Below are 26,852 nucleotides of genomic sequence, written 5' to 3'. Positions count from 1 at the left end.
GTACTTGCATTACTGTTCACTGGGGCTTGGACCGAGCCGGGGGAGCTTTAATACTTCTTCTTAAAATGATGTGAAATGGCTGTTCCTCACAAATTTAACCAGTACAACCTCTTCGCGAGGCCTCCTCGTACTTTCGCCGAGGATGAGCGGGACTGCAAACACCCAGCGCCGGCCCTGCCCCGTTACCGCACGGGCGGTCCGGGGCTGTCCTGGAGAGCGGAGGGAGGCGTGGGAGGAGGAGAAGAACGGTGGGAAGGAGGTCCCGGCCGCCGCTCCCGCCGCCAGCCGGGGGGCCTACATCTCCCTCCGCACCGCGGGCTTTCCGCCAGAGGGCGGGGAAGGGGCGGCAGCGGCGGGGCCCATGGCGGGCGGCGGCGGCTGCCGGCGCGGCCGGGAGCAGCTGGAGCTGGAGCGGCTGGGGCAGGCGGCGCGGGCCGGCTCCTGCCCGCCATCGCCGCCGCTCTCCGTCTGCTCGCGGCAGGCCTGGAGCCGGGACAACCCGGGCTTCGAGCCTGAGGAGGACGCGGCGGCGGCGGCGGCGGGGCCGGTGCTGGAGATGGACGTGGAGTGGGGCAGCGGAGCCGCGTCGTCGCTGGGCAGCGGCACCGGGGGCCCGGCGGGCGGCGGGCGGCGGGCGCGGCGGGGCCCCGCGGGGCGCGGCGGGGCCGAGGGGCCGGGCCGCCTCTCGGGGCTGCCCGACGGAGCCGCGCCCCGCAGGGCGGCCTGGGCCAAGCGCCTGGCGCGGAGACTGCGAGGTGAGAGCGCCCCGGGCCGCGCCCCGCACCCTGCCCCGGCTCCTCAGGCGCGGGTGCCGCTTCCTGTAGAGTTGTTTGTAGTCTCTCCTCTGTAGTTGCCTGCAGTGCTCCTTTTCCTCTGCCCGTGTCCTTTTCCATCCTGTGCCTCTATGTCCCCATCTCTTCGTGCACATCTGTCTTCCGATCCCCGTCCCGGTTATGGCCCCAGCACACGCAGACGCACCCCCATCTCGCTCCTTCCTTTCCCCACCTCTCTGCCTCCCAGGTCTTGCTCCTGGCTGCTTTCCGTGTGCCACACTCCTGCACAGGGGAAGTTTAGGTTGGACATTAGGATGAGTTTCTTCACAGAAAAGGTGGCATTGGAGTGGACTGCCCAGGGAGGTGGTGGAGTCATTGTCTCTGGAGGCGTGTAAGGAAAGACTAGATGTGGTACTCGATGCCATGGTCAAATTGTCATGGTGATGTTGGGTCATAGGTTGGACGTGATGGTCTCCAGAGGTCTTTTCCAACCTTGGCTTTCTGCCCCACCACCAGGTCTTTGGAAGGTTGGGGCAGAATGCTTGTGCTTCATTTTCAGCAAAACCCCATTCTATAGAAGTGGTTAGGATGGGGTAGGATACTTACAGTGGGCTGCTGGGAGGGTGTTTGAATCACTTTTCTTTTTCTGCAGTATTGTACAGTGCCTTGGTGCTGCCCTTTACAGTCAAGTGCTGTCTGCTGCCACACAGCTGTTGACCAGGGACAGAGTTGGAAGCAAAACTGAGCACATATCATGTGAACATTTGAGGTGTCGTTTAAAGCTTACTGCAGTAACTTCCTGCTGATCTGGCCTTGGGCTGATTTGACAGCAGCAGAGAGAATGCTGGATGGGGAGTCCTTTGGATTTAAGGTTGTGAGAACACATTGAAAACCTTCCTTTCTTTTCAGAGAAGCTTAAAATGTCAGCTTCAAAGTACAAGGATTTTAAACAGAGCATCGGTTTAAGTGTCGGGTAAATCTTTATAGTTATAAAGCTGCAGAAAAAGTAAACCATATTTAGAAAATAAAGATTCTTCTTCCGAAATGTGGATTTTCTGAAGATAGTAGATCGTACTGCTGTTACTGGCTGCCACGGCATCAGTGGAACTATGAAAACAAGCTTGACTATAAGGAAGGATTTGTGCCTTCTCTGATTTTCATGGGCATTCAAAGATTATTTGCTGTAATGATTTCTCTAGCTTTGGCTGTATTGCACCGAAAGAAATACCTCTTGACCATTGCAATATCTTAGTGGTATGCAAGTCAGACTTGCAGAGATTATGGAAGAGAGCATGTTTTCTTTTTAGCAGGTTTTATTGGAACCACGTTCAATGACCCAAGTCACTTCATAGCAAGAAACCAGAATAACCAGGAAGAACTACCAGTAATAATTGTGTTGGGCATGAATTGGCACTGTGCTGTTTGGAGTCTCCAGTAGAGTGTTTGTTTTAGTCCATTGCTGAGATGTGTAATTTCCTAGGAAAAGAGCTGCTTCACATGTAGAAAGCAGAGTACTTTTATAAAAAGTTTTACAAAGTTTTTATCCTTCAGATGCTCCCTTCACCTTAGTTGTTGCCAAGAAGGAGCCTCCTGTGCATGTTTTCAGCTGTGGTGAAAAACAGCAATGTTTGTACATGAGGCGAATGTGAGTCACCTGGTGGTGACCTGGCAGGTGTTGCTCCTGTTCCATCTCTGTTGTGATTTGTGCAGTAGTACTGAAAACAGTTTCTGGTGATTCCTGACCTCCTTCTGTAGGCAAGTGTAGCTAAAGTTACTGTAGTCGACAGATCCTTTTCTGGCTCTTTGATGAGAATGTTGCCATAAATTCCTGGGCACAGTAAATGTCTGGGTGAGCCTTTGGTGCTGTGGAGGTGCTGCAGGGTGCTGTACTTCTGTGGAATAGGAAACACCTTATCTGAAGGATGTGATCCCTGTGCTGCACAGTTTAAAGGGGCTGATTGCAAGCCTGACATTATTATTGGGCACTTGAAGGATCACTGCGGGTTTACTGTGGGAAAGAATACTCCACGGTTCTTTAGATATTCCGTGGATGTCCATGAGTATCTTTGAAGACTGGAAATGTCTTCAAATAAAGACCTTCAAGTCCTTGAAATAAAACTGCATTCAGTTTTATTTCAAGGACTACAGGAAGGTTGGCATAGATTTATTTAATAGAATTGCATCTCACTAGACAGAATTCAACCAGAGGGAACAATCCTTTGGATATCACAAGTGATAGAGTCACCATGGCAAAAAAGATGCCACTTAGTATTGAAGGATGTTCAATGACAGATTGCACTTTACTTGCCATGAGTTATGAAAGAAAAAGGCAGAGAGGATTTAAAGTATTGGGATTTTGGTAATTGCTGTAACAGGAGTTGCTAAGTGAATAGAACTGACTATCAGTAGTTGAGGTTCTTCTTTATGTGGATTCTGTTCAGATTCTAACATGAATGTTTGTGAAGTGCCTTTAGTTCCTCTGGTTTTACAGATCTCTTCAGCAAATATCCCAGATGCTGAGACAAGAGGGACTGATTATTCTACTCTCTTAAGGAGGAAGTTGCCAGAAGTTTTGATGGGTAAAAACAAGGTGTATTTCCAGAGCCAGCCTGGAAAGGTAATCCTGCCTTGTAGAGCTGTGCTTGGTCACCCAGTGCTGCCATGTCCACATGTGTGTCATCACTGATGTGTGTTGGGCATTTCTTGAAAGATTTTCTTAGTTATTGCTATATAAAGGTACAAAATACCCATCCCAGTCACTCATTAATTGGTACTTCCATGAAGACTGCTACATACAGAATGAGTATGAGCAACTGCTAGTTGCAGATTTATTTGATAAAAATACACAGATTATGTCAAAAAGTTGATGAATAGCAAATGTATATAGGAAAACAAAACAGGTTTGTTGTTTGCAGCAAATGTCAAATCCAGCACTGCTTACCTCTACTATGTTTGATGCATCTAAATCAATATTGTAACAAGAGAAAAAGGGGAATAATATTTATATTGCAAAAATGTTACAGCTAATGAAAGCTCAAAGCTAGCTCATTTAACACAAAAATCATTGTGTGATCCCTGGTACTGTTTAGTTGGATTTTTTCTTTGCTGTAACTTTCTGTTCTTTGCTGCCTTGATTCCTAATAGCAGTCTAATATGACAGAGTTTGAGTTTGGAAACTTTCTGCTTCTGCTCACCACATATCTTATTGGTGAGTAATTGCTGACAGCCGGGACTTGGCTTTCTCACCGGCTTAGCTCACTGCCTTTTCCAGCCTTTTCCTCCTCTCTTCCATAATGTCTTCCTGCCTTTATTATGAAGGTTGCTAGTGCAACGTAGTGCTGTGCTAGAGGCTGAATTTATTGAGTTATTATTATTAGTGACGCAGTAAATGTTCTTGGATTTGTGTTTTTGTCTTCAGAATGACCTAATGGGGAGGATTTGGCATTCAGTGTAGTAAAGTTGCAGTCTTTTTTCTGCACATTTTTAAACTGGACCTTAAAGAACAGCTTTGGAAAAGCTCTCCTATTTGGGGGCTGACACTAGGGAAGGCCCTAAGTTACCAATTAAACCATGTGAACAGAGATTAATGCTTAAACTGTTAGTGCTTGCTGTGCCCATGCAAGAGAGGTTTCCAGGTTTATGTCACAACTTAAAAATGTGGTAGCTGAAAGGCTTCAAGAAACATCTAAGACATTTTTTTCTCATTTATGCAGGTAGTGGTCAGAGCTTCCTTATTCCCATCTCTGTTAGCAAACAAAGGTCTGCAGCTGGCAGCTTAGCCCATTGTCTTAGCCTTGCAGCAGTGCTTGCAGATTGACTGAACTCATGCTTCATTGTCAGGTTTATAATGCATTTTGGCTGTCCCTTGTTACTGTTCCATTTCAAATTACTGTGGTATGTTTGATGGACCCAGGATTTTCCTAGGGAGTTTGAGGTTACTACATTTCCATCTACTATGAAGGTAAAGGATGTTTTGAAAGGTTAGCTGTTTAAAACACCTGCAAAGGATGGAAGTTTACTGCAGTTCTGTAGGAGTGAATTTTTAGTTTTAAATGCTTTTTCACTGATCAGAAACTGAGGTCAAATTGCCTTGCTTTAGGTTTAAATGAGGAGAAGCTCCATGAAGGGAGCAGTCTGAGCAACAGCAGCTGTTCCCAGCTTTTTTTCTACTCTGTACTAGACATGGGAAATAGGGATGGTGATTGCTAACTGCATTTTGTTTTGAGGTGGTTGTTCCTTTTAAAAGAGTCTATTTAAAAGATTCTTTTGCTTTTTTGTTGCCCACTTGGAAGAGATCACCAAAGTTTAATAGCTTCTCTCCCTGTCTTTTTGGGAATGTCAAGCATTATATGGAATGAAGACCAGGCAGAGAGAGTTCAGCTGATGCAGTTGCTCAAGCTGACAGCTAGACTGTACAGCAGTTGCTCATTTAGGCTGCTACTGATGTTTAATTGATAACTCTTTGTTGTGCAGGGAAAGAAACCATCCAGAAATGCTCACCAACATCCCTGCTGTGTCTCTTGCCTATCTGAGAGAGGAAGGTTATCATACGGTGTTTTAAAAATAAATTTGACTCAAGTATCCTCCTTTCATGTAGAAAATTAAGACTGCTTCTAAAGGCTCAAGAATGAATGTGCATTTTCATTCATTGAACAATGATTTGCATGTTTAAAAGATAACATACCAAAGCACTGCATTTCCATTTCTTGAAGGATGGCTGTCTGTGCATGTCTCTGTATGCTTGTATCTGTTTTTATACCATGTGGTTCTAAGCAACATTATTTCTGCATTTCTGCTAGAGTTCTGCTGAACTGTTCCTAAATTATTATGGTATCTCATTGATAGTTGATACTGCCTCAGGCCCCATTCTGTCTGCAACAAAACTCCTCTTTCTTAAACTTAAAATCCATAGAAGAACTTGCAGCAATGACAAAGGTTAAGCTTTCAACACCACTTACTATGTCACCTGTGTAACTGTACCAGACATCCGTGCACATCATTATATATATATTTTTCCTTTTAAGGTCTGTGGGGAACAAGACTCATGGAAGAGAGCAACACCAGCAGAGAGCAGTACCTGAAAAGTATTTTACGGGAGCTGATCACGTACATGGTTTTCCTCGTGGTCCTGTGTGTCTGTAAGTACTATCCAGCACCAGTGCATCAGTTCTGTACTACCTGCTTGTGTCATTCCAGAAAGGAGGTTGTTTGATGTGGGAGAATTAATAGACAGGTAGGCAAATACTTGGAATCAAATATTTCTCTTTTTTCTGCACATGGGCTGTTGCTTGAGACTGAAAATACTACAACTTTCTGCATCTTAACAAACTTAGAATTTTCAGGCAGGATGATAGTAGACTTATTCTTTGTTTTTAGACAGCATTTTTTTATTGTAGTACCACATTGCAGTGTAATACTTCTGCTACACTTTTTGCAATCACTGAGAAGAAATGGTAAATGAAGAGGAAGAGTTAGCCATCCAGGACAAATAATTGAATTGAACATTTGAAGTTCGTCAGCAAGATTATATACAGATCACAGCTGGAGACTTCTGTGGTTTGTGCCATTTGTTGTCTTGATACCATATGAAGTATCATAACAATAAAGGGCACAGAACATAGTAACATTACTTTTACAATGCAAGAAAGAACTTCTTGTGGAGTTACAAAATATCTGTTTTATTTGTTTGCTAGGGAGAAAACCAACAAAATGTGCACATTAAGTTAGTGTATCTTTAGAAAGCCAGTATGTTTCAAGTCTCCAGTTTTTAGTGTGAGCAGTTCTGCCCTAAATGGCTGAAATGCTGGTGATGACTCTTGAGTTGCCTTTTATGATCGGTTTTAATATAACAAAATGATGTTTTAAATTTTTGTGAGAGGGAGTCTCAGAGTGGAAAAGCAAAAGCAAAGGCAAAACTGCACTGATAGACTGTCTCTGAGAGCAAGTCTGCTCTGCTTGAACATAACAGAATTACTAAAAAGCCCCAATTTTATACTATTGACACAACTGTTTTGATGTTGTACTGCAGGCATGTTTATATATGAAATATCATGTTTTTTTCCTTCCTGAGTAATTTAAGAGTGCTTAGAGCAGGTTTATGAACAAAGCAGTGCAAGGATTCTTGTCGCTGGCACACTGTAGCCCCAGGAGAATTGTTGCAGTGAGGGGTCTGCTTTAAAGTGAAATTTGTTTCAGCAGGAGAAGTTTGGCTCTTAACAGGCTGTTAACTGTTTGTTTTGCTACAGAAAAAGATTTTTGCTAACAGAATAAAGGAAAAATGTAGTGTGTTAAATATCTGGAGATATTGCTAACTTATTAGTATTTTTTAAGTATCCTTTTTATTTTACACATAAGCAATAACAGAAGGTCAGTCTGGTCTGTGGCTTGGCATGCCCTAGGAGAGTGCTTCCCAGTGCAGGCTAAATGCTGTGAGCATTTCTTGTTCTCTTATTGTTTGGAGAGTAATGTTTAGAGAGAATCCAGGTATTGCACAGTCACGTGATATATTCCATCCATGTGCACAGCAGAACTCTGTTAAAAATAGTTTTTGCTCTCTGGTTGTTAAGGGAAAAAAAAAGTTATAAATTTTAAACAATTATCAAAACTGACAGTAATTGTTCAGTGTAGGCCTAATCTTTCAGATTCCTCTGAGTTTTAGCCACAGAGTGGTTCAAGTATTTACAGGTGGTAACAATACCTATTGGCAATGGAGAGACAGGAGCATCTGAGCTTGGATCAGAAGCCAATTTTATTGAGAATACAAGGCATTTATATATGATTTTACTGGTATGGCACTTCATTAAGGTTCTATTTTTGGTAACAATTTCCCATTGGTTACATATTCTTCATGACATGACATCACATCACATCACCTGGTAACATTATTTTATCACAAATGTTTCACAACATGTTTCTTGCTCACTTCTTGCCCAGGGAGAATTTATCTGTGTTTGTCTCTCCCAAGGTTTCTGCTTGATCAGGCCTAGGATATCAGGCTCCTTTATCAGTTCCCCATAAATACCCATGCCAAAGACTGTTTCCTCAACCCATCTTAGTTTTGTACATAATTTTATAATTTATGCTCTGTGGCCCTCAGCCATACCTTTGGCCCTGTGTGAGGAAATACAGTCATTTATTTTCTGTGGGGAGTTTCTCTTAAAGGCACTGCACATCTGTACTGGACGTTCATTGCTTAATCCATGTCATTCCCAGTGCCCTGCAGTATCCTGGTTGACTGTCATTATCTGCTCAAGCAGAGCATAGTTGTCCTGAGGTCTTTGTGCCATTTGTGCCAGTTCTCCATGCATGCCTTGGGTAGCACAAGCCACCTAAAAGGCCCTGCCAGCCTCTCTTCAGGCTGCTGAATTGTGCCTTTTTTTCCTTGAGGTTTACTTTGGTAGAAGCATTAATGATAGAATGAGATGTGGAAAGGAGAAGAGAATATTACAAATTGGTTGACCAGTCTACCTTCACTACTTTTTGTATTTTAATCACAGTTGACAGATAAATGCTGCTTGGTGTGGATTTTGTTTTGGAGCTTAATAGTTCCGCTACAAAATCTGTACAAATTCAACTTGATGCATTCAAAACAAATAAAGGCTTTTGTTGGTTTTTTTCCCCCTCCTTCTTTCATTCCTTTATCTCTCACTCCTTACCAAACCTTCTGCAGTGACTTATGGGACAGTGAGTTCCAGTATGTACTATTATACAAGGGTTATGTCACAGCTCTTCCTGGAAACACCTGTGTCAAAAACGGAGAAAACTGATTTCAAAACTTTGTCCACAATGGATGACTTCTGGAAGGTAATCTAAACCCAAGTTTTTATATCTCTGTTGCTGTGGTTCACTGGTACTGTCATGAACCTTAAATTTTACCTTTAGAATCTTATTTCCTAACGTGGTCAGACTTGTGCATGAAAATCTATGTGCACAATGTCAAAGCTATGGAACAAAGTAGGCCTTTAATATGTGAAAATTTAGAGCTCAAATAATGTTGGTGGGGCAGGGTAGGGCCTGTGGGATGTCTTTGGAGGGCAGGTAACAGTAAAGTCTTATGTCAGAGAAATTATTAACTGCAATTCTAACACTTCTGTGGAATGAAGAGCTACAAAAACAGTGCTGTCATCCTCCCCAGTTCACAGAAGGCCCTTTGCTGGATGGTCTTTACTGGGAAATGTGGTACAACAACAAAACCATGGCAGAAAACAAAAGCTTCATTTATTATGAGAACCTGCTCCTAGGAGTGCCTCGCATTCGACAGCTGAAAGTCAGAAATGGTTCCTGCTCCATACCTGAAGATTTAAAGGAGGAAATCAAAGACTGCTATGATGTCTATTCTGTAGCTAATGAAGATACTGCTCCTTTTGGGCTCCGGAATGGAACTGCGTACGTAGCATTCCTGTAGATACACACTCATTTTTTATATACTAGTCACCCAGTTTTCTATCTTAATTTTACAGTGTTAGTCAAAGGAACTTTGTAACTTCTTTCTCAGAGGTTACATCAAAACTTTGTAGCAAGGACCCTCTGAATTAAAGTATATTTAATAGCTAATGCATGTTTTTTGGTCAGGTTTGGTTGGTGTCTGTTTTATTAATTGTAAGTTGAAAGTGGAAAGACCAATGTGCTCTCTTTCATTTCTGTACTAGCTGGACATACACCAATGAGAAGGATTTGAATGGCAGCAGCCACTGGGGCTTGATTGCCACGTACAGTGGGGCTGGTTATTACCAAGACCTCTCGAGGACCAGAGAAGTGACAGCTCTGCAGATTGCAAGCCTGAAGGAGAACCTGTGGCTGGACAGAGGGACCAGAGCAGCCTTCATTGATTTCTCTGTGTACAATGCAAACATCAACCTGTTCTGCGTGATCAGGTATGAACAGAATCACCACAGTGTTCAGTTGCACAGTGTGGGTTGTAGACTGGGGTTTTCTTGTGATGGCTTTGTTTTGGGGACATAGGTGTATGGGTGATATTTTTGCCTGAAGTCCAGGAGAAATGATGAGGACTCCTCCATGGATATCAGAAAACTAATTAATTAATTAATTTATTATACTATATTATTCTATATTATATTGCACTATATTACATCTAAACTGAATCTGCGCAAGCACCCAACTGCACAGAATCTTGTGACTGTCTGCTGACTGACAGTCTGCCTATGTGCTTGGCCCTGATAGGCCAAGGAAACAAAACCCCATCACTTTGGGTAAACAATCTCCATATTGCATTCTGCTTTGGCACAACACAGGAGCAGCGAATGAGATAAGAATTGTTTTGATCATTCTTTTCTCTGCTTCTCTCACTGCTTCTCTCAGGTTCAGAGAATGTGAATCCCACATAGGTGAGTGTATGTTTTGTGTAAAAGAGACAGACAGCTGAAGTGCCATACCTCCCTGTCAAAGAAGTGAGGCTCCTCATGGAGTCTGTCCCAGCTTTCCTGGTGCCACCATGCCTTGGGTGCAGTTTGCAGGAGACCTTTCTAGAGAGTTAGCATATTCAAGTAAATACATGGGTGTAGAGCATCAGCCTTTGGTTCAGACAGAATGAAACAGGCAGAAATGAAAACAAATCTTTCAGTCTCTGTTTCCCCACTGTTCCTGAAAGGCTTTGAGTTTTAGTCAAAAGTGAGTGTGGTCACGTTTACAACTTTTGTGTGGTGTGAAAAATTGGAATCATATATGGGTTTGTTTCTATTATTTAGATAATTGTACAAATAAACCCAAGTGTCTTTTAGTAGTGCTTTTCATCAGTTCTTGTTAAATTAAATTCTTTTTTTCTTTGCCTTTTTTTAAATGCAGGTTGCTAATAGAGTTTCCAGCCACTGGAGGCCTGGTTACATCTTGGCACTTTCAGCCTGTGAGGCTGATTCATTACATCTCCACTTTTGATTTTTTCCTGGCAGCCTGTGAAATGTCCTTCTGTCTTTTTGTTCTGTATTATATGGTGGAAGAGGTCTTAGAAATTCGCATTCATGGACTGCGCTACTTCAGAAGTGTTTGGAATTGCCTTGATATCCTTATTATTGTGGTGAGTAATCTTTGTAATCAGGCTAAAACTGCTTTCTAGAGTGCACTTTGTGGGAGACATGAATTACTCAGTGTTCCTGTTGTGGTTTTAAAGTACAGGACCATCATTAGGAAGGATACTTCCAGACTATTAGGGTATTCAGTCTGAATATGACAATTTTAGTCTGTGTTTCACAAAGTTGGTTGTTCTGTCTTCAGTGCTTTCAGCCTGGTGCAAAGTTAGAGTATTTGTCCATCATGCATTTGTGGTTTTTGTTTATACAGACTTTTACTGAAGGTGACAAACTTGCCCTCCCTTCTACATATCTGGTATAGACTATTGGCTTTCAAATAAGAAAATCATCTGCTTTAAAGAAGTGATTTACATTTCAAGGAATGGGACTTGGATTTGAATATGTTTGCAAAGAACCACAAGGAGATTTATCTTGGTATTAAATACTCACCAGCTAATACCAAGTTTGAAGAAGTGCCTCAGAATTGTATAGTGCTAGCAGCTGTCTGGGTTAAGTGGACAGTGTTGCACATTAGTAATCTTAGTGTGCCAGAAAATATGAGCTTTGGATATAAAGCTGCATAATGTAATTCTCTCTAGACTCAGATCAAGCTGTGCTTACCAAAAGTGTACAAAGCCAGAAATGCTGAAACAGTTCCAGTCCTGTACTTGTTTTATATCTTCAGGCTTGGATTAATCAAAGGCTTCAAGTCTTGAAGCCAGTATTTGTAATCCAGGGAAATATTACTTGCATCATAGTGCTTTGTAAATGAAGGGCTGCTTAGGAGGATGTTTACATGAACTGTGTGCTGATTTTTACACTTAAAGGTTGGGCAGGGAAAAAAATGCTTTGCTATTACAGTCAGTGAAGAGTGTAAATTTTACACTGTGAGTGTAAAATTCAGATCACACAAGAGGTCAGAATTCTGTGTTTATGCGTTGCCTGAGGGGCATTGTTTAAATGTAGGATTATGTACTTATGACTCTCCATTTGTGGTGAAGTGTTCACTTACAGTAATGAACAGAACATTTGCAGAAGTGAAAGCAAGAAACCTCTGTGGTAAAACTGCAGCTTCTCTGCTGTTGCTTGTTCTGGGCAGTACTGCTCAGTCTGTGCTCTGGAGAAACTGTAGTACCTTTTTGGCTACTGCTGTCTTTCTGTTCTGTGTTCTTTTTCACCTTTGTCTGTTTGAATTCCTTACATTTTCTTCTCTGCGACAACATCACTTATGTAATACTGCTAGCTGCCACTGTCATCTTGTTGTTCACAAACAGTGGCAAGGAAATTACTTTTAAATCTTCTTACTCCCAGACTATTTGTCTGTAGTCCAGGACTATAATGGTTTTATTGTGAAATGCATGAAGTTCCACATATCTTAATTTTATCTGACGTAGATGTCTCAAACATGTTGTTTTAAAGCCCTAATTACTTTTTGTAAATTTGTGTGTTTCTTTTGTCCTCAGCTGTCTGTGGTAGCTATAGGAATTAACATCTATAGGACATCAGCTGTCGATATGCTCCTGAAGAAGCTGCTGGAAGATCAGAACTCATTCCCCAATTTTGAACCCTTAGCATATTGGCAAATGCAGTTTAACAACATTGCTGCAGTCACAGTGTTTTTTGTCTGGATTAAGGTAATTCAAGACACACATCTTTATTCTACCGTTAGAATGTAAGCAGTATTCTGAGTTTCATGAGACACATTATTTGAGGTTTGCTCATGTTTCTCTCAAAGTCAATCATGTGAGAAAGTCAGAGCAGTGGTAACTTCTTGCAGATGAAAAGCTAAGTTGTAATTTGCCACAGGTGTAGTCAGCTCTTGTTTAGGTCTAGAAAAAGTAGTCAGTCCTTGTGTTTTGTCAGCAGACATGTTAAGAAATTTTTTTATTATTCCTCAATTGATAAGTCAGTAATTCTTACTGGGTATTGCTTTGTCTCTAGCCATGTTCAGGACATCTTATGTAAAAGAGCAATTATGTTAAGAAATTGTCTTCCTTCTCTTTTAATCTTTTTTCTTTGTTTTTTTTTTTTCTTTTAACAGCTTTTCAAATTTGTTAACTTCAACAGAACGATGAGTCAGTTATCCACCACAATGTCTCGCTGTGTCAAGGATGTAATTGGCTTTGCCATTATGTTTTTTATTATTTTCTTAGCATATGCTCAGTTGGCCTATCTTGTCTTTGGCACTCAAATTGATGACTTCAGCACTTTCCAAGATTGCATGTAAGTACGGGTATAAAAAATGGAAAGAAGATTTTGGTGCGTTGGTGAATCAGTTACTTTATCAGAGGCAAATCCTGTGATGTCCATCTAAGCAGATAAGCTGCAGGCACACTGCTGTTGATATAACCTGGTAGCAAACACATTTTTATTGCATTTTAATCTCTGTATTATTGCTGTCAGAGCAGTAAACTAAAAATGGCAGGGCTGGGTTGGTGTGATATGATTTTTATAGGGGTTGGTTACATTCCTAGACAAAGCAATGACTCCATGTTCAGTGGTTAAATGCTTATTGAAGTACTGGATGCATAATAAGGTTGTGTTCCTGATAGTGTTCATAGTTGCTTGACTCAGAGTCCATCTTAGACAACCACAAAATTTTTAAGCATCTGGAATCCAGGAGAGAGAGAGAGGACTTAATATAGGATTGCTGATCAATTTTTCCTTGATCGATTTGGTGCAACACAACCTGATTGTAACTGAGGAAATTAGTAGGTTGTTCAGTCACTGATTTCCTCTGCTCCCTTACACTGGGGCAGTGTAGCAAGGAGTTTCTTGCAGAGAAGTGAAGGAACTGGAAATATGCTTGTGGTGCCATAAATTGCCAAGCTTCTTCCAGCTTAGAGGGAGAGGGTTGGGGTTGTATGTGTGTGAGGAAGATGGGACTGGATCTAAGAGCTTCACAGTAGTAATTGTTAGTTTGTTCTGCTTCCTGTTGTGACCAAAAAGGAGAAATAACCCCCATGGCTTTGTTCTGTGCGTGCACCTGACTGTGAGTTGGGTTATGCCTATAAGATGTGCTTGATGAATTGTTTTTGCAGACCCTGATAAAGTGTTACAAGATTGCAGATCTCTCTGCAGCCTGTCAGTCCCACTGCTAGAATAAAATAGTTTGAGAATCCTCACACAGCTCCAGTAATACTTTCTCCAACTCCTGGATGTGTTTTGTTTTTTAAGATTTACTCAATTCCGCATCATTTTGGGAGACTTCAACTTCACAGAGGTTGAAGAAGCTAATCGAATTTTGGGACCTGTTTATTTCACTACATTTGTGTTCTTTATGTTCTTCATTCTTTTGGTATGTACACTTTGTTTATATGGGGTGTGTCAGTGGCTGCTTTTGCATCACTTGTCCTTTGATTCCTCCTGCTACTTTTGGGGCTTTTTTGATAATGATGAGTGTATGGCCCATGAAGGGGCCTGACTGCTACATGCTGGTCACTACACTCTTTCCTCACTATACTCTTTTACACTGTTTTTCCTCATTTAAAATTGATTTGCATAGTATATTTTTTGTCATTCTCATGTAGTGATCCACATTTTTAATTTATTATTATTATTAATTTTATTTCTAAAATCTGAATATTGCCTGGTAGGCAGATACAGCAAGGCTGTCTCTTTTGGTGAAAAGTACCTGTACTGTTCCATGCAGTCTCTTGATTCATAAATTGCTCTAATGTGTGGCTGGCTGGGTTTACAACAGCTTTGTTCCTGCATGCCACACACAGCTTTGCCTGCTGCAAGAGCATGGTTCTTCAGCAGTCCTGTATCATCATAATTTTTAGTGTTATTTAGTGACCCTCAAACTTAGTGCAGCTTTTTGTTACTGTTTGAGATGAGGAGGAATGGCATTCAGATTTTATTTGTGGGAAAATACTTCATCTTGGATGAAGTTCACTGGTAGGGATGCAGAGAATTTTAAATCTTTTGTGAGGAATTTAAGTGTTTGGTGAGATGGACCAGGATTCAATGGGAAAATAACAAATATGTCACTATGTGCCAAAGGTTCACATGAAGCAGGTTTCCTGTTTGCTTTGTAGCACCTAAAGTGTTCCAGAGGAACAATCTAGTGTCCAGCAAGGGAAAGAAATCTCTTTTTTCTAAGGGGCAACAGAAAAGCACTGAAAGGTGAAGTCAGAGCAGGTTATCCAAAATACTCACTATAATTTGTGTGGTTTTTAATATCATTTTGTCTGAATGAAATGTTGGTGCAAGTCCCTTCAAACCACTCTGAGACCTGGAAATTCAGTTAGGGAAGATGAGCAGAAAGTACCAACTCTTAAAGCTGGGCAAAATAGCAGCAGAAAACAGCACAACAGTGAATTGTCAAGTTACCTCTTACTTCTCTGGTGTTGGGCATGAATGCATAAGGATACAGTGCTGAAAGATTGTCCAAAAGCATGTTTTAAAAGTCCATTAGGAAACAGAGGATAACATCGCCTTTCTACATTGAGCATGCCAGTAAATTGAGTAACTCTTCTTGAATATGCAATTTGTAATTCAGTCATGTTTACTCCATGTCTAGCAGGAGCCCTTCAGCAACGAGAGCATAGTTTGATTAAGTTACATGCTTGGCACAGAGTTAGTGAGACCAATATTTTCTCCTTTCTCTGTACCAGAAAGAGCTCTTTCCAGAGCTGGTGCCATAAATGCCAAGTGCCTGATTTTAAGCTTTTTGATTTTATCTTTAGTTTGAAATGTAAGCAGAGCTGTAAATAGATAAGAACATTTGTTTTGTGCTGATTATTACAGGATGAGTAGTTAACTTGATTCCTCAGGCATTTTTGTTGCCAGCCCTTTTGCCTGGATTAATTCACAGCTGTTACCTATGTAAGCTTTGCTTTGCAGGGTTTACTGCCACTGCTGTATGTAGCTGTGAACTGTCTCTGGAAAGGAATTCTCCAGTTATGTTAATAACCAGTGATGTTGATTAAAATTTGTTATACTGCAGCACATCATATTTCAATATCAAGCTCTGGATGTTAGTTTCATTTTAAACAGATCACCATTTTCTTCTGGCCTTTTGAAACAAAATCTATGTTAAGGTCTGCACAACAAGGTCATAGGAGTAGTAGGGCTTAGTCCTGTTGAAATTTGAAATTTCAACATATTTGTTTTCTCTTATGAACAGAACATGTTTTTGGCCATTATCAATGACACCTACTCTGAAGTCAAATCAGATATGGCACAGCAGAAGGCAGAAATGGAATTGTCTGACCTTATCAGGAAGGTAAATGTAATGCTTTGTTTGTTTGACATCTTATTCATCACATCTGAATTTATTTCATAAAATACTATATAAACTGTACAAAGTAAAGCTGGCAGCAGCTAGTGAGAGTACACATCTCAGTTAAAATAAATTAATCTGAGCTGAGTGTAAATAAAATTAGTGAAAACTTCCCATCACAATGTATTTCAGTCATCTGAGACTTTGCCTTGAATGATCACACTGAACACACTGAATGAGATTATACAGTAGCTGATTTCTGTAATCAATATACTTATTAGGAATCTCGTTTCGTGAGAAACAACAGAATTTTACTTTCTCTTTTAGGGCTACAACAAAGCCATGATCAAACTTAAATTGAAGAAAACTACTGTTGATGACATTTCAGAAAGTCTGAGACAAGGTGGAGGAAAACTCAATTTTGATGAACTCCGGCAGGATCTCAAAGGGTAAGGGAGTTGTTACTTATCTTGAATAGTATCCCCAGGGACTTGTGATGTTAACTTTGTGATGTGATTTTCCTCTAGCAGAAGCACACTAATGTGGATAAAGACACACACCAGAGTGTTTTTCTCTGCATTATGGCATCACATATCAGAGAAAGGTTTTTGGGGCTCTGGGGCCCAACCTCCTTGAACTTCTGTGTTTTGGGAAGAACAACACAGAAATCTCTGAGGAAGAGATTTCTCCTCAGAAACCTCCTCAGAAATGACAGAAACATTACCATTTCCTCAGAAACATTACCGTTTCTCCTCAGAAATGATAGAAACATTACCATTTCCTCAGAGACCTTTGAGGAAATGGTAATGTTTCTGTCAGACTGCTGCAGGAGTTTGTGAACAGTCGGGAGTCCAAGGCAAGGGTACAAATCAAGGAGATATAGAAGGGAGTTGTGAAGGAGAAATGTCAGGAAGACTGATGCTTTAACTAATGAAGAATAAGGACTGAGGGGTTTTTATCAGTGTTGTGAATCTGTAGGCAACAATGGGATGTCTTTGTCTTGAGGATGAAAGTCTATTTGAAGTGAAATGTTTTCTAATACACAGAGTTCTTTCAGCATCTGAAAAATGGAAAGTGAAGGAACTGCTTTTACTGCCTTTTCAGGAAGGGGCACACGGATGCAGAGATTGAAGCAATATTTACCAAATATGATCAGGATGGGGACCAGGAATTGACAGAGCATGAACATCAGCAGATGAGAGATGACCTGGAGAAAGAGAGGGTGAGCTCAGCATTAGGAGTGGGATGCTGTCAGCATTGTCTGCCAGTCTGCTCCCTGCGCTGGTTTCCTGCCTCAGAAAAATCTTCTTGTCTCCCTTCACTTTTGCTGTCATTCCTGGCTGGCTGAAACTGATAGAGGACAGGAGCTCTTTGACCTTGACACCACCATCCCCCATGTACAGGTGAAGGGTTTTAACATCTTCTCTCTCTCTCTGTCTGGCTTGTGTTTTCACAAAGGAGGATCTGGATCTGGATAGGAGCTCTCTACCACGTCCTCTGAGCAGCCGCAGCTTCCCCCGGAGCTTGGACGACTCTGAGGAGGATGAGGATGAAGACAGTGGACACAGCTCCAGGAGGAGGGGCAGCAGCTCCAGTGGGGTTTCCTATGAAGAGTTCCAAGTGTAAGTTTGTCCTTCTGAGGGGGACAAATCTGCATGTTGGGTTTTGGTTTGTTTGTTTGTTTTTTTTATTGTGGGTTTTCTTCTTTGGGTTATATAGTATTCTCTCCTTGATATTATTCAAATTATTTATAAAAGCAAGTGTTAGGATTTTGTTGTGTATAAATCACTCCTTTTAGTAGCTTTCAAATAATATCTGAACTGGAAGTGCCTTAGAGAGCCTCATGGGAGTTGGTTAGAATATAGAAAATCAGAATAAACAAAAAAAAAAAAAAAAACCAGCAACAAATCCCCTGTCCTTAAAACCTTGTCACTGAAAAGTCAGACAAAAGGGTTATGTTACAATAATGCCAGAAAATACTTTTGTGGTTTTTTTAAGTAGTAAACCCTTGAGTTTATTTTAAGTTCAGTGAGAGCTTTAATGGTTGTTTCTAATAAGATTTAAGTTACTCATGAGTGTGTATTTTGTCCGAAGTGATAGATCTCCATATTAATTAATTACAGCAACACTGGCTGAATAAAGAATTATATAACTGGAACCAACAAATTTCCATGATGATGCCCTAAGAGCAGTGAAAGCAGAGTGCAAGATGTACTTTTTTCCCCCATGTGCTTTGCTCCTGTTTTACTTTCTTGCTCTGGGATGCCTTATCCCTCCTGGCTGGTAGGTTTGTGGGAAGTCAGAGGCGTGTTTGGATAACAGTGATGTCTCATCCTTGTCTGCCCTGGTGTTGACATGCTAGAACAGTGCTGTCTGGGCAGTGTCCGAGCCACTGAAGCTCCCACTTGTTGCCCCCAGGCTCATGAGGCGGGTGGATCGCATGGAACATTCCATTGGCAGTATTGTCTCCAAGATTGATGCTGTTATCGTGAAGCTGGAAGCCATGGAGAGGGCCAAGCTGAAAAGAAGAGATGTGTTGGGAAGGCTGTTAGATGGAGTGACAGAGGTAAGAAACTCACTCTCTGTGATCTGGTCACAACCTGAATGTCTTCCTTTCTGTTGGCAGTTCCTCCTACTGCCTGGCTTGGCAGGATTGAAGGAGTGGTTGTAAAGAGGAGGTGGTTGCTTTGGCAGTAGGTGAGTGATTTCAGTTAGGTGTTAGGAAAACATGAAATTTAAAACATGAAATTTTGGGATCATGATTCAAGATTCTGATATGTCAACATGTTTTACAGCAGCCCTGTGTCACCATTTAAACCTGTGATCTGGACAGCAGTAGTTGCTGAAGCAGCTCCTCCAATCCTTGGTGTCTGTTGGGATTAATACAATATTTTTTGTGGACTAATATGTTAGAGTCTATGGGATCCAGTCCAGTCTGCTCTTATTCTCCTTTGTTGTTCTGGGACTGTGTGTGGCAGGTGGGGGAGGTCACTTCTGTCACGAGGGTGACCTGACTTCTGCTGCTTCCCCTTTCACTCTCTCTTTCCTTGAGGGCCCTTTGGAAATGGCCAGTGGGAGAAATGTGTTATTTCTGTAGATGCTAAAATCTGTCAGGTGGAACATAAGTTGTGCTTTCCTAGGTGGCAAACTGAGCATTTAATTTCATCCCTGGAAATAAAACAGTTTGCTGTGGGAGCTGTATCCCCATTAGCCTATGGAAGTACTCAAGTGGTATAAGAATTTCTTGTGGTTGTATAGAGTTTTGCCTAGACTTCAGTTTGGAAGCTGCACTTCCAGCTTGTGCCTTTTAATGTGTTTAGGATGAGAGACTGGGCCGGAGCAGTGAAATCCACAGGGAGCAGATGGAGCAGCTGGTGCGAGAGGAGCTGGAGCGCTGGGAGTCGGATGACACGGGCTCCCAAATGAGCCACCGGCTGGGAACGCCGCTGGGACCGAGTGGCCAGCCGCGCTCCCGGAGCTCGCGGCCATCCTCCTCCCAGTCAGACGGGGTTGATGCAGGAGCAGGAAATGGGGGCAGCAACATCCATGTGTAGCTTCAGCTTTGTAGGGGATCCCACATGTTTCAGGTCAGTATTCAGTCAGCAAATTCCCCAGCACGAGGGGATCGCTCTGAGCAGACCCCTAAGGACATCTTGCACTGGTGGGTAAAAGTAAATATTCACTCCATAAATCATTTTCAGGCCTGCATAAGCCATTTGTAGTGCCAGCAGTGAGAGTGTCACCCTTGGAAACAAAAATGCTGGAAACTGAATGGATAGCAAGTGGGAAAACATCTACCAGGACAGAAATCTGATTCCATAAAACTGTTATTGGGAACAATTGCACGAGGGCAGCAAGCTTCAGACAAAATAATGTGCAGTAGCTGACATAATAAGAGGCTATTAATTTTCTGCTTCCTCTTGGAATGTACAATTTTTAAAGGCCTTCAAAAGCAAATTTTAAAATAATATGGCATCAGTTTGTCTTATTCATTATAACAGCTGGCAGATAAAAGGGCACTTTTTTAAAAAATAGGAGTTTCTACTTGTCTTTCTGAGTTATTCTTGTGTACTTAGTATTTTACTTAATTTAAAAGATTTTTTTCCTGTTTTGAGAGGTACATTTCTTTAAGCAGAAGAAAGTGCACTTAGTTTGTACAAATGTAAATTGCATCATTCTGTGGTAGAAACTGAATGCCTTATAAGTAGCATTTAGCAAGAAATACTCTTCACCCAACTAACATAATAATTTTCAGCTAAGTTGCAAAGTGCCCATTTTTTAATGCTATCTTTTAATGTGTTTCTGGGATAAACATTCCAGAGGTTCTTAGATAAGTACAGCTACTTTGCAGAAGATACATTATTTAAAAGCACACAAAATTGAAAACCACTGAGTTTTCCTTGGGTGTGACAGGGAAAGGGGCAGAGAAGTTTCTGACAGTTGGGAAAATCTGATCTTGTGCCATGTGAAGTTCTAATCACATCTCAACTATGTGGTCTGTATTTACATTTAACTAAACTGCTTGTGAAATGGTTAGCTACATTTCTACATAGACTTCTCTGCTGAGGTGCAGCACAGGATTCCTTTGGGAAGGTGTTTGTATCACAATCACTTGTTTTTAGCATTTTTAGTATTCCCTCTGCTCTGTGTCATAGAAGCTTTATTTTTGAAAGGACATGCAACGTTGAAATTCTGATGGTTTCCTGTAGAGAGCACCGAGGCAGTGTCTGCAGTTTGGCCTAGGAATGTGTCTCCATGTGTGGAATGCTGGTTTAGGAGGAAGGCTGTCAGTTGTGCTTTTTTCCTGAAGATGGCAGTGTTCTGGTGTTTAAAGACTGAGCTGGTGAAAAAGATAATGGGAAGCTACATAATCAACCTCATCTTAGCTATTAGTAGCATATGCAGAGGAGAAAAGGCCAGTTTAACAGAGTCTAAGTGGCATGTGTTATGTTGGTGCCTTCTGTTTCAACAAGCAGTTGGTATCTCTTCATTCTTGTGGGAGTGCTGCCCAGGCAAAGCTTCCATGTTCCATACCTTCTTGCAATGGCATTGCCTGGATGTGTGGAATGCCTTTCCTCTCACCAGGGAACTTGCTAAAACTAAATAGAATTCACACCTTTCCATTTTTGATTTTATGAGAAACCATATGCACAGAAACCTAATTAATGTAAGCTGGAAGAGGACGAAATTCAGTACTGGAATTTTTTAGTAGCTGTGTCTTGGGAACAGAATTAAGTAGGAGAGCAGGTTGTGGTTCTTGTGTGGGTTATTTGGTCCTGTATTGGGAAGGAATTCATACCCTTTCACAAGAGTCCTCATGAACCTGCAAAAACAGTGCACAGCACAGTGGGGGTAGGCCATTTGTGCAGGGTGAGGGCATTCAGATTAAGCTCTCACTTGCCTTGATTGAAGGATTTTACACCTCAGAAACCTTTCTGAGGGAAGCTTTTCAGTGTTGAACTGCATTTCTGACTGTAAACAGACCAAAGAGAAACACCAGCTGTATTCATGGCCATTGGGTGTGCAAGAAAATAGAAAATACTATACCAAAGCAATTTAAATATACAGAGCCTTGTCTTTATGTTCATATCCAAAATATGTCTTTCAAAATGTAAATTCAGTCACTCAGTTCACCTTTCATTTGTACTATATGTTTATTATGAAATTGTTTGCATTAATAGCTGTATTTTTTGGGGTATATTTTTGTAACATGTCGTTACTTGATAACAAACTTCATCTTGAAGTGCAATAAGTTTTCATGGAGTACCCATGTGCGTGGACAGTGGGCCTTGCAGTAAGTGCATTGCCGCTTGATAAATGTTACAAACATTTTATTGATGCATTTTTCAGTTTTAGATTATAATATCTTTGTCACTTACTACAAAGGTACAGTTATGCATAGTAATGTACAGTGTTTGGTCTTATTTGGAAGCTGTTAATTATGCAAGTCTTCTACAATGATCAAGAATGAGCACTTTATTTCCTAATAAACATTTTATATAATCTACAAAGCAAATATTGTGCCTATACTTGGTTTGTTTATAATGGAGCATGAAGAATCCTGCATTTCATTTGTGTTTCTTTTAGCTCATATCTTATTCTCAGATTACCTAATAAAGGGAGTAGAGGGTGTAAATGAACACAGTGGACTGGGCTGATCCTGCTGATTCATTGCCCAAGCAGTCCTTTTTTTTTAGCACTTTATTTCAAATCTGTGTTTCTGCAAATGCACAGATCTGCTTTCTGTTCTTCAGGTAGCAGCTCCCACTACTAGTAACTGTCTCTTCATTAATTGCTGGGTAATTTAAGTATTTTTTTTCTCTATTCCCCCTTCCCCCCGCCTTCTTTCAGGAGAGAATACTACAGCATCTAGAGGCTTTGAATAGAGCTTGGAAAACCCAGGCTGTCATGTAAAACCCATGGTTCTCTCTGGACAGCTGTTTAATTAATTAATTAATGAAAATGGAATTATTAATGTGAATACATCTCAATCTTTAGTGAAATACATGCATACTGAATTTATTAAGTATATTAAGCCTTTAGTCAATGCACTATGAAAGTCACATGTGGGGAGTGGGAACTTTATTGATTTATCTATTTATTTATTTAATATTGTGTGTATGCTGTAATATTGCTGATTTTGGAAGATTTCTTCAGGAAGTGCAGTTTGAGGTGCATATTTGAAATAAGAGCTTTTTGGAGTAATTCTTCCATGTCCACAGGCATTACTTGGATGTCTTGTATAGTCCAAGATTCTTCTCCAGTAAATCCAAACAAGAAGAAAAAGTTCGTCAAAAAACTGAGGAAAAGAGAACCTTTATGATTAAAAGCCTGCAAGAAATTGTCACTTGTATAACAAGGACTTCCAGGTTTTAAGCACTGATCATGCAAAATAGGTACAGAAAGGTGGAGTGACAGCTTAATGGTTCAGGTGACAGACTGGCATTCAAAGAGTTGTGTTTTATTTGTGTCACCTCACACGGATGCCTTAGCACACACTCAGCTGCTTCCAGCTTGGATCAAAGGGCTGCTACAGACATGCTGCCTAATCACCAGTAATGCTAAAACCCTGGATTTTCCTTGGATTGGAGATTCTGGCAGCTCTTCTGCTTTGTTTCTACTCCAAGGAATAGTCAGGGAGACTGAAACTGCATCCCAGGATGCAAAGAGCAGCAAACTTGTGCCTTCTGTAACAGGCCTGAATTTGGATGAAATGTGAGAGCAGATCCTACAGCCAGATGTTCAGGTGTTTTGGAGCAGGCCTAGCAGCAGTGGGGTACCAGGAAGGGAGCAAGAAGGGTTTTGAGATGTGAGGGAGTGTACTGGGTTTGTGTGGTTTTCAAAAAGCCATTAGTAGTCAATGCAGTAAGATTGCCAAAGGATCGTGACAGCTTTTATCAGCCACAGTTTTGCTGGTGACATTTTGCCAAAAGTTGAGACCAGTAATTTCATTCATTTGCAAAGTCATGGAAAGAGTTAAAGATTAGCAGAGACTCACAGGGGACACAGTGCTCATTAAGGAATTACTCATGAAAAACAAATCAACAATATTCATCTCTTTCAGAGTTAGAATTTGTTTTAACTCCTGTTCAGGTTTTAAGACTTCTAGTTTTGAAAAAAATAATTTCCAGTGAGAAAAGTTAGGCTTTGTTTTCTGGGAAGTCACAGTAGAGGTGTTTTCAAAATAAAAACCTAACACTGTCAAAAATGCCTGTGTGTGCTGCTCAGGCTGCTGCTTTTCGCTGCTGCATGGAGAGTGATGTGATGTAGACTCCGAGAAACACTCAAAGGAGAAGAATGCTCCTTTCAGGCTAAACCTGAAATTACCAATTCATTCCAAGGTCTGAGGTAACCACACTTCTGTACTGCTACTAGCTTTTCCTGGAGCCGAGGTGGATGCTGTCAGACTGAGTTCCCCAGCTCCTCAGTTTCAGATGTCTGTGTGCAGAGGATGCAGCCACGAGAAACCTTGTGCTGCAGGAAGGCAGAGCTGGCAAGCACTGGAAAGAAATTTCCATCTCTCTCAGTGTTCCTGTGATGCCACAGCTGTGTAATAAAGGCCAGCTGTGTTTCCTGGCTTAGTTATTTGAAACAGGTTTGACAAGGGCTTTAACTGTCTTAACTGATTGTAATTTCATGTCCAGCAAGAAGAGGAGGGAGATGTCAATTGGGAGAGGAAAAGCATTTACATTCAGGATACTTCTCCCTTTTTTTATGGCACAGGAAGATGAAAATAAGATCTACCTGACAGGAGAACTAATTTTTTTTAAAAAAGAAGGGAAATATTTATGTTGAAAGAAGTTGTTCATGTCTGTAAGAACCATAATCACAGATTATTTAGCAAATAGAAGTGTGTCACATGGAATATCCAGGGGAGCAACGCCAGGAGCCTTGGTTGGCATTGCTGCTATTTACATTATCAGATTATATACTCTCTCCTCCTGCTATGTAGCTTTTGTGTAAAAAACCACAGCTGAACACAAAGTGAGCACTTTCACTTCCCTGAATGTTCAAGAGACAGCAAGTTGATGCTTATAAAAATGGCATTCACCAGTTAATATGAGAAAGCTATTCATCTTTTTTTTTCAATTTTCTAAATTATGATGTTCTCTTTTAGAAGAACATTTGTATGAAGTGTGCAGAAAACCTGGCACTGTAGCAAGGAATACTGAAAATTTTTATCCAGGAAATAAAAGTTTGAATACTTGTAGTGTATAACAGCATCCCAGAGAAAATTTGCAAACTGAAGTAATTACAAATCCATAACAGGGATCATTCTGATGTTGCTATCCTAATTGTTTTCTTTCTTCCTTTTCAGTGGATATATTCATTATCATTATTGTTTGACAGCTTCTAGTGTCCACCTGACATAAATTCTTTCTGTCCTTTATGGTGTTTTTTCCCAGTTCTTGCTCTGTACTGCAAAAACACAGAACTACAAACCTTTTTATTGATTTGTTCTCTGTTTTAGAGGAGTGCTAACCTACAAGTACATTTCTCAATGCCTGTGGAAAACCCAAATGAAACAAATGTTTTTCCTCACAGGTGGTTAGTATGCAGCCTACAAGGCTCTTATTTTATCCACCAGCACAGAAGTCAAGAAAGATGATGACATTTTTTTATGCAGCCCAAAGCATCCAGACAGTGGTAGTGGCTTCATCAGTAGAACATGAGGGCCCATGGTGAGAATGAGAGGGTCAGCAAGCAGTCAGACACTTGTTAAATCTTTGCTTTTGAACAAATACAATTTATAAACCCTTGATACACTGTGAAAAATAAGTAACAATCCCCAAGTCAGTGTAATGGGCCTTTTACATGCGTCATTTGAAAAGTCAGCAGCCTATGTCATTCAGTTGTCCTGGTTATGTGTATTTTCCATGCTGTCTAGCCTTCTGCCTCCTCATCAAAAGCCATTCATACTGCTCTGCCTCCAAGCTTACTAACCTGCTTCAAAATTCACTGAAACAATTCTTTATTCCAGAAGAATTGTTCCAACAATTTTAATTATTGATAATTAAATATTTTTAGCACAAAGAAGAAGAATTGAATTGAATAGAATGGGTAGAATTGAATACCAGTGATTTCAGTTTTGCCAGTGCCCTTCTGCATATTAAAAGCTCTCAATTAATACAGGTTTACTCCTTAGGCTGCTCTTAGGATTAGGCTGCAGTTTATTTTTTCTTCTTCTTAATAAATAAATATAGAGCTCTGAATAATGGCATTCTAAATCTGTGTAAGTTTTGAATATTCTTCCTGGGACATGACCACTTCAACTGGGTGATATATTAGCTGTATCTAGCCCGTTTGCTATCTATTCTTGCCTTCATGAACATGCACTACAAGGAAAAAGCAATTACTTCCAGTTACTGGCACAGAAAATATCAAAACCTTAGTTTCTGTACTGAAAGCAAATAAAATTTAAAAGTGGTATCTTTTAAGATTATTATCATAAAGTTTCATTTAAACTAATTGAAATAAATTAGTTTAATATCTCTTTAGAAAGTATCAACCCTCAGCTTGTGATTTATTTTAATTGAAGTTGTTCAGACAGAGGATGTAAAGAAAAATCTTCGACTAGATTGAGTACTCTACAACCTAAATAAAAGTAAGTCTTATATAGTTTCCAAGAGTACAGATTAAATCACTTGCTGTCAAAGTGTACGAAAACTAAAGAGGAATTTTTATACATGAAAACACATTTTCAGTTGAGTTAGTGATATAATCAGAATCATTAAGTTCTGTACATTACAGTTTTTAAATGCTAAATGCAAATGACAAAAAAATCTCAGGAAAACAATGGTATCAGGCAGTTCTGTCACTTTTAAGCCTGAGCAATACATGGGTCTTAACACCCTAAACTACTTAATCCTGTTACCTTCTCTTGCTAAGATCCTGCCGAAAGGAGCAAATGTCAGGGATAATTCAGCTCCCAAGCCAGTTGCAGTGGAAAGCAGGGATCATTTTAAGACCAATTTGGAGCAGATTAATGAAAAAAAGGCTTAATGAGGCATGGACCCCTAAAAGAATGCTGGACAAATCCACCCCTGATGAGAGTGGGGAGATAAAAAAGATTGTGAGAAACAAGTCAGGACCATTAACCTTGGGCTATGAAGGAGGTTCTTGAGAGTCCAATTCTTGTCACAAGGTCAAGCTTTTACAAAGCAATTAAGGATCTCCATAATATCAACCTACAGGCACACACACACACCACTCAAAGCCTTCTGACCTCGGGGACTCTGGACTCATTTCCGTTCTCTTGATTGTCTCTCCCCCTCTGCTTGCACTGCTTGCAAAATATACCTTTGAGTAATGGTAGGAATGATGTGTCTC

General features: G+C 40.7%; 1 protein-coding gene across 1 annotated transcript; it reads left to right on the top strand.

Annotated features, from left to right (window-relative positions):
• The first annotated feature begins 361 nt into the window (after positions 1 to 361).
• PKD2 (polycystin 2, transient receptor potential cation channel) lies at positions 362 to 22,038 on the top strand. The gene is made up of 15 exons (XM_058803352.1): positions 362 to 755; positions 5,798 to 5,911; positions 8,443 to 8,576; positions 8,908 to 9,158; positions 9,422 to 9,646; positions 10,575 to 10,803; positions 12,259 to 12,429; positions 12,837 to 13,018; positions 13,973 to 14,093; positions 15,927 to 16,025; positions 16,350 to 16,471; positions 17,127 to 17,244; positions 17,481 to 17,644; positions 18,441 to 18,588; positions 19,343 to 22,038. The coding sequence occupies exons 1-15, from the start codon at positions 362 to 364 to the stop codon at positions 19,574 to 19,576; spliced, it is 2,706 nt and encodes a 901-aa protein (XP_058659335.1). The 3' UTR covers positions 19,577 to 22,038.
• Positions 22,039 to 26,852: the final 4,814 nt, after the last annotated feature.

The sequence above is a fragment of the Ammospiza caudacuta genome, chromosome 4, assembly GCF_027887145.1.
Source record: "Ammospiza caudacuta isolate bAmmCau1 chromosome 4, bAmmCau1.pri, whole genome shotgun sequence".
NCBI lineage: Eukaryota > Metazoa > Chordata > Aves > Passeriformes > Passerellidae > Ammospiza > Ammospiza caudacuta.
Note: the sequence above shows the minus strand (reverse complement) of the source record. Positions and strands in the feature narration are given on the sequence as shown.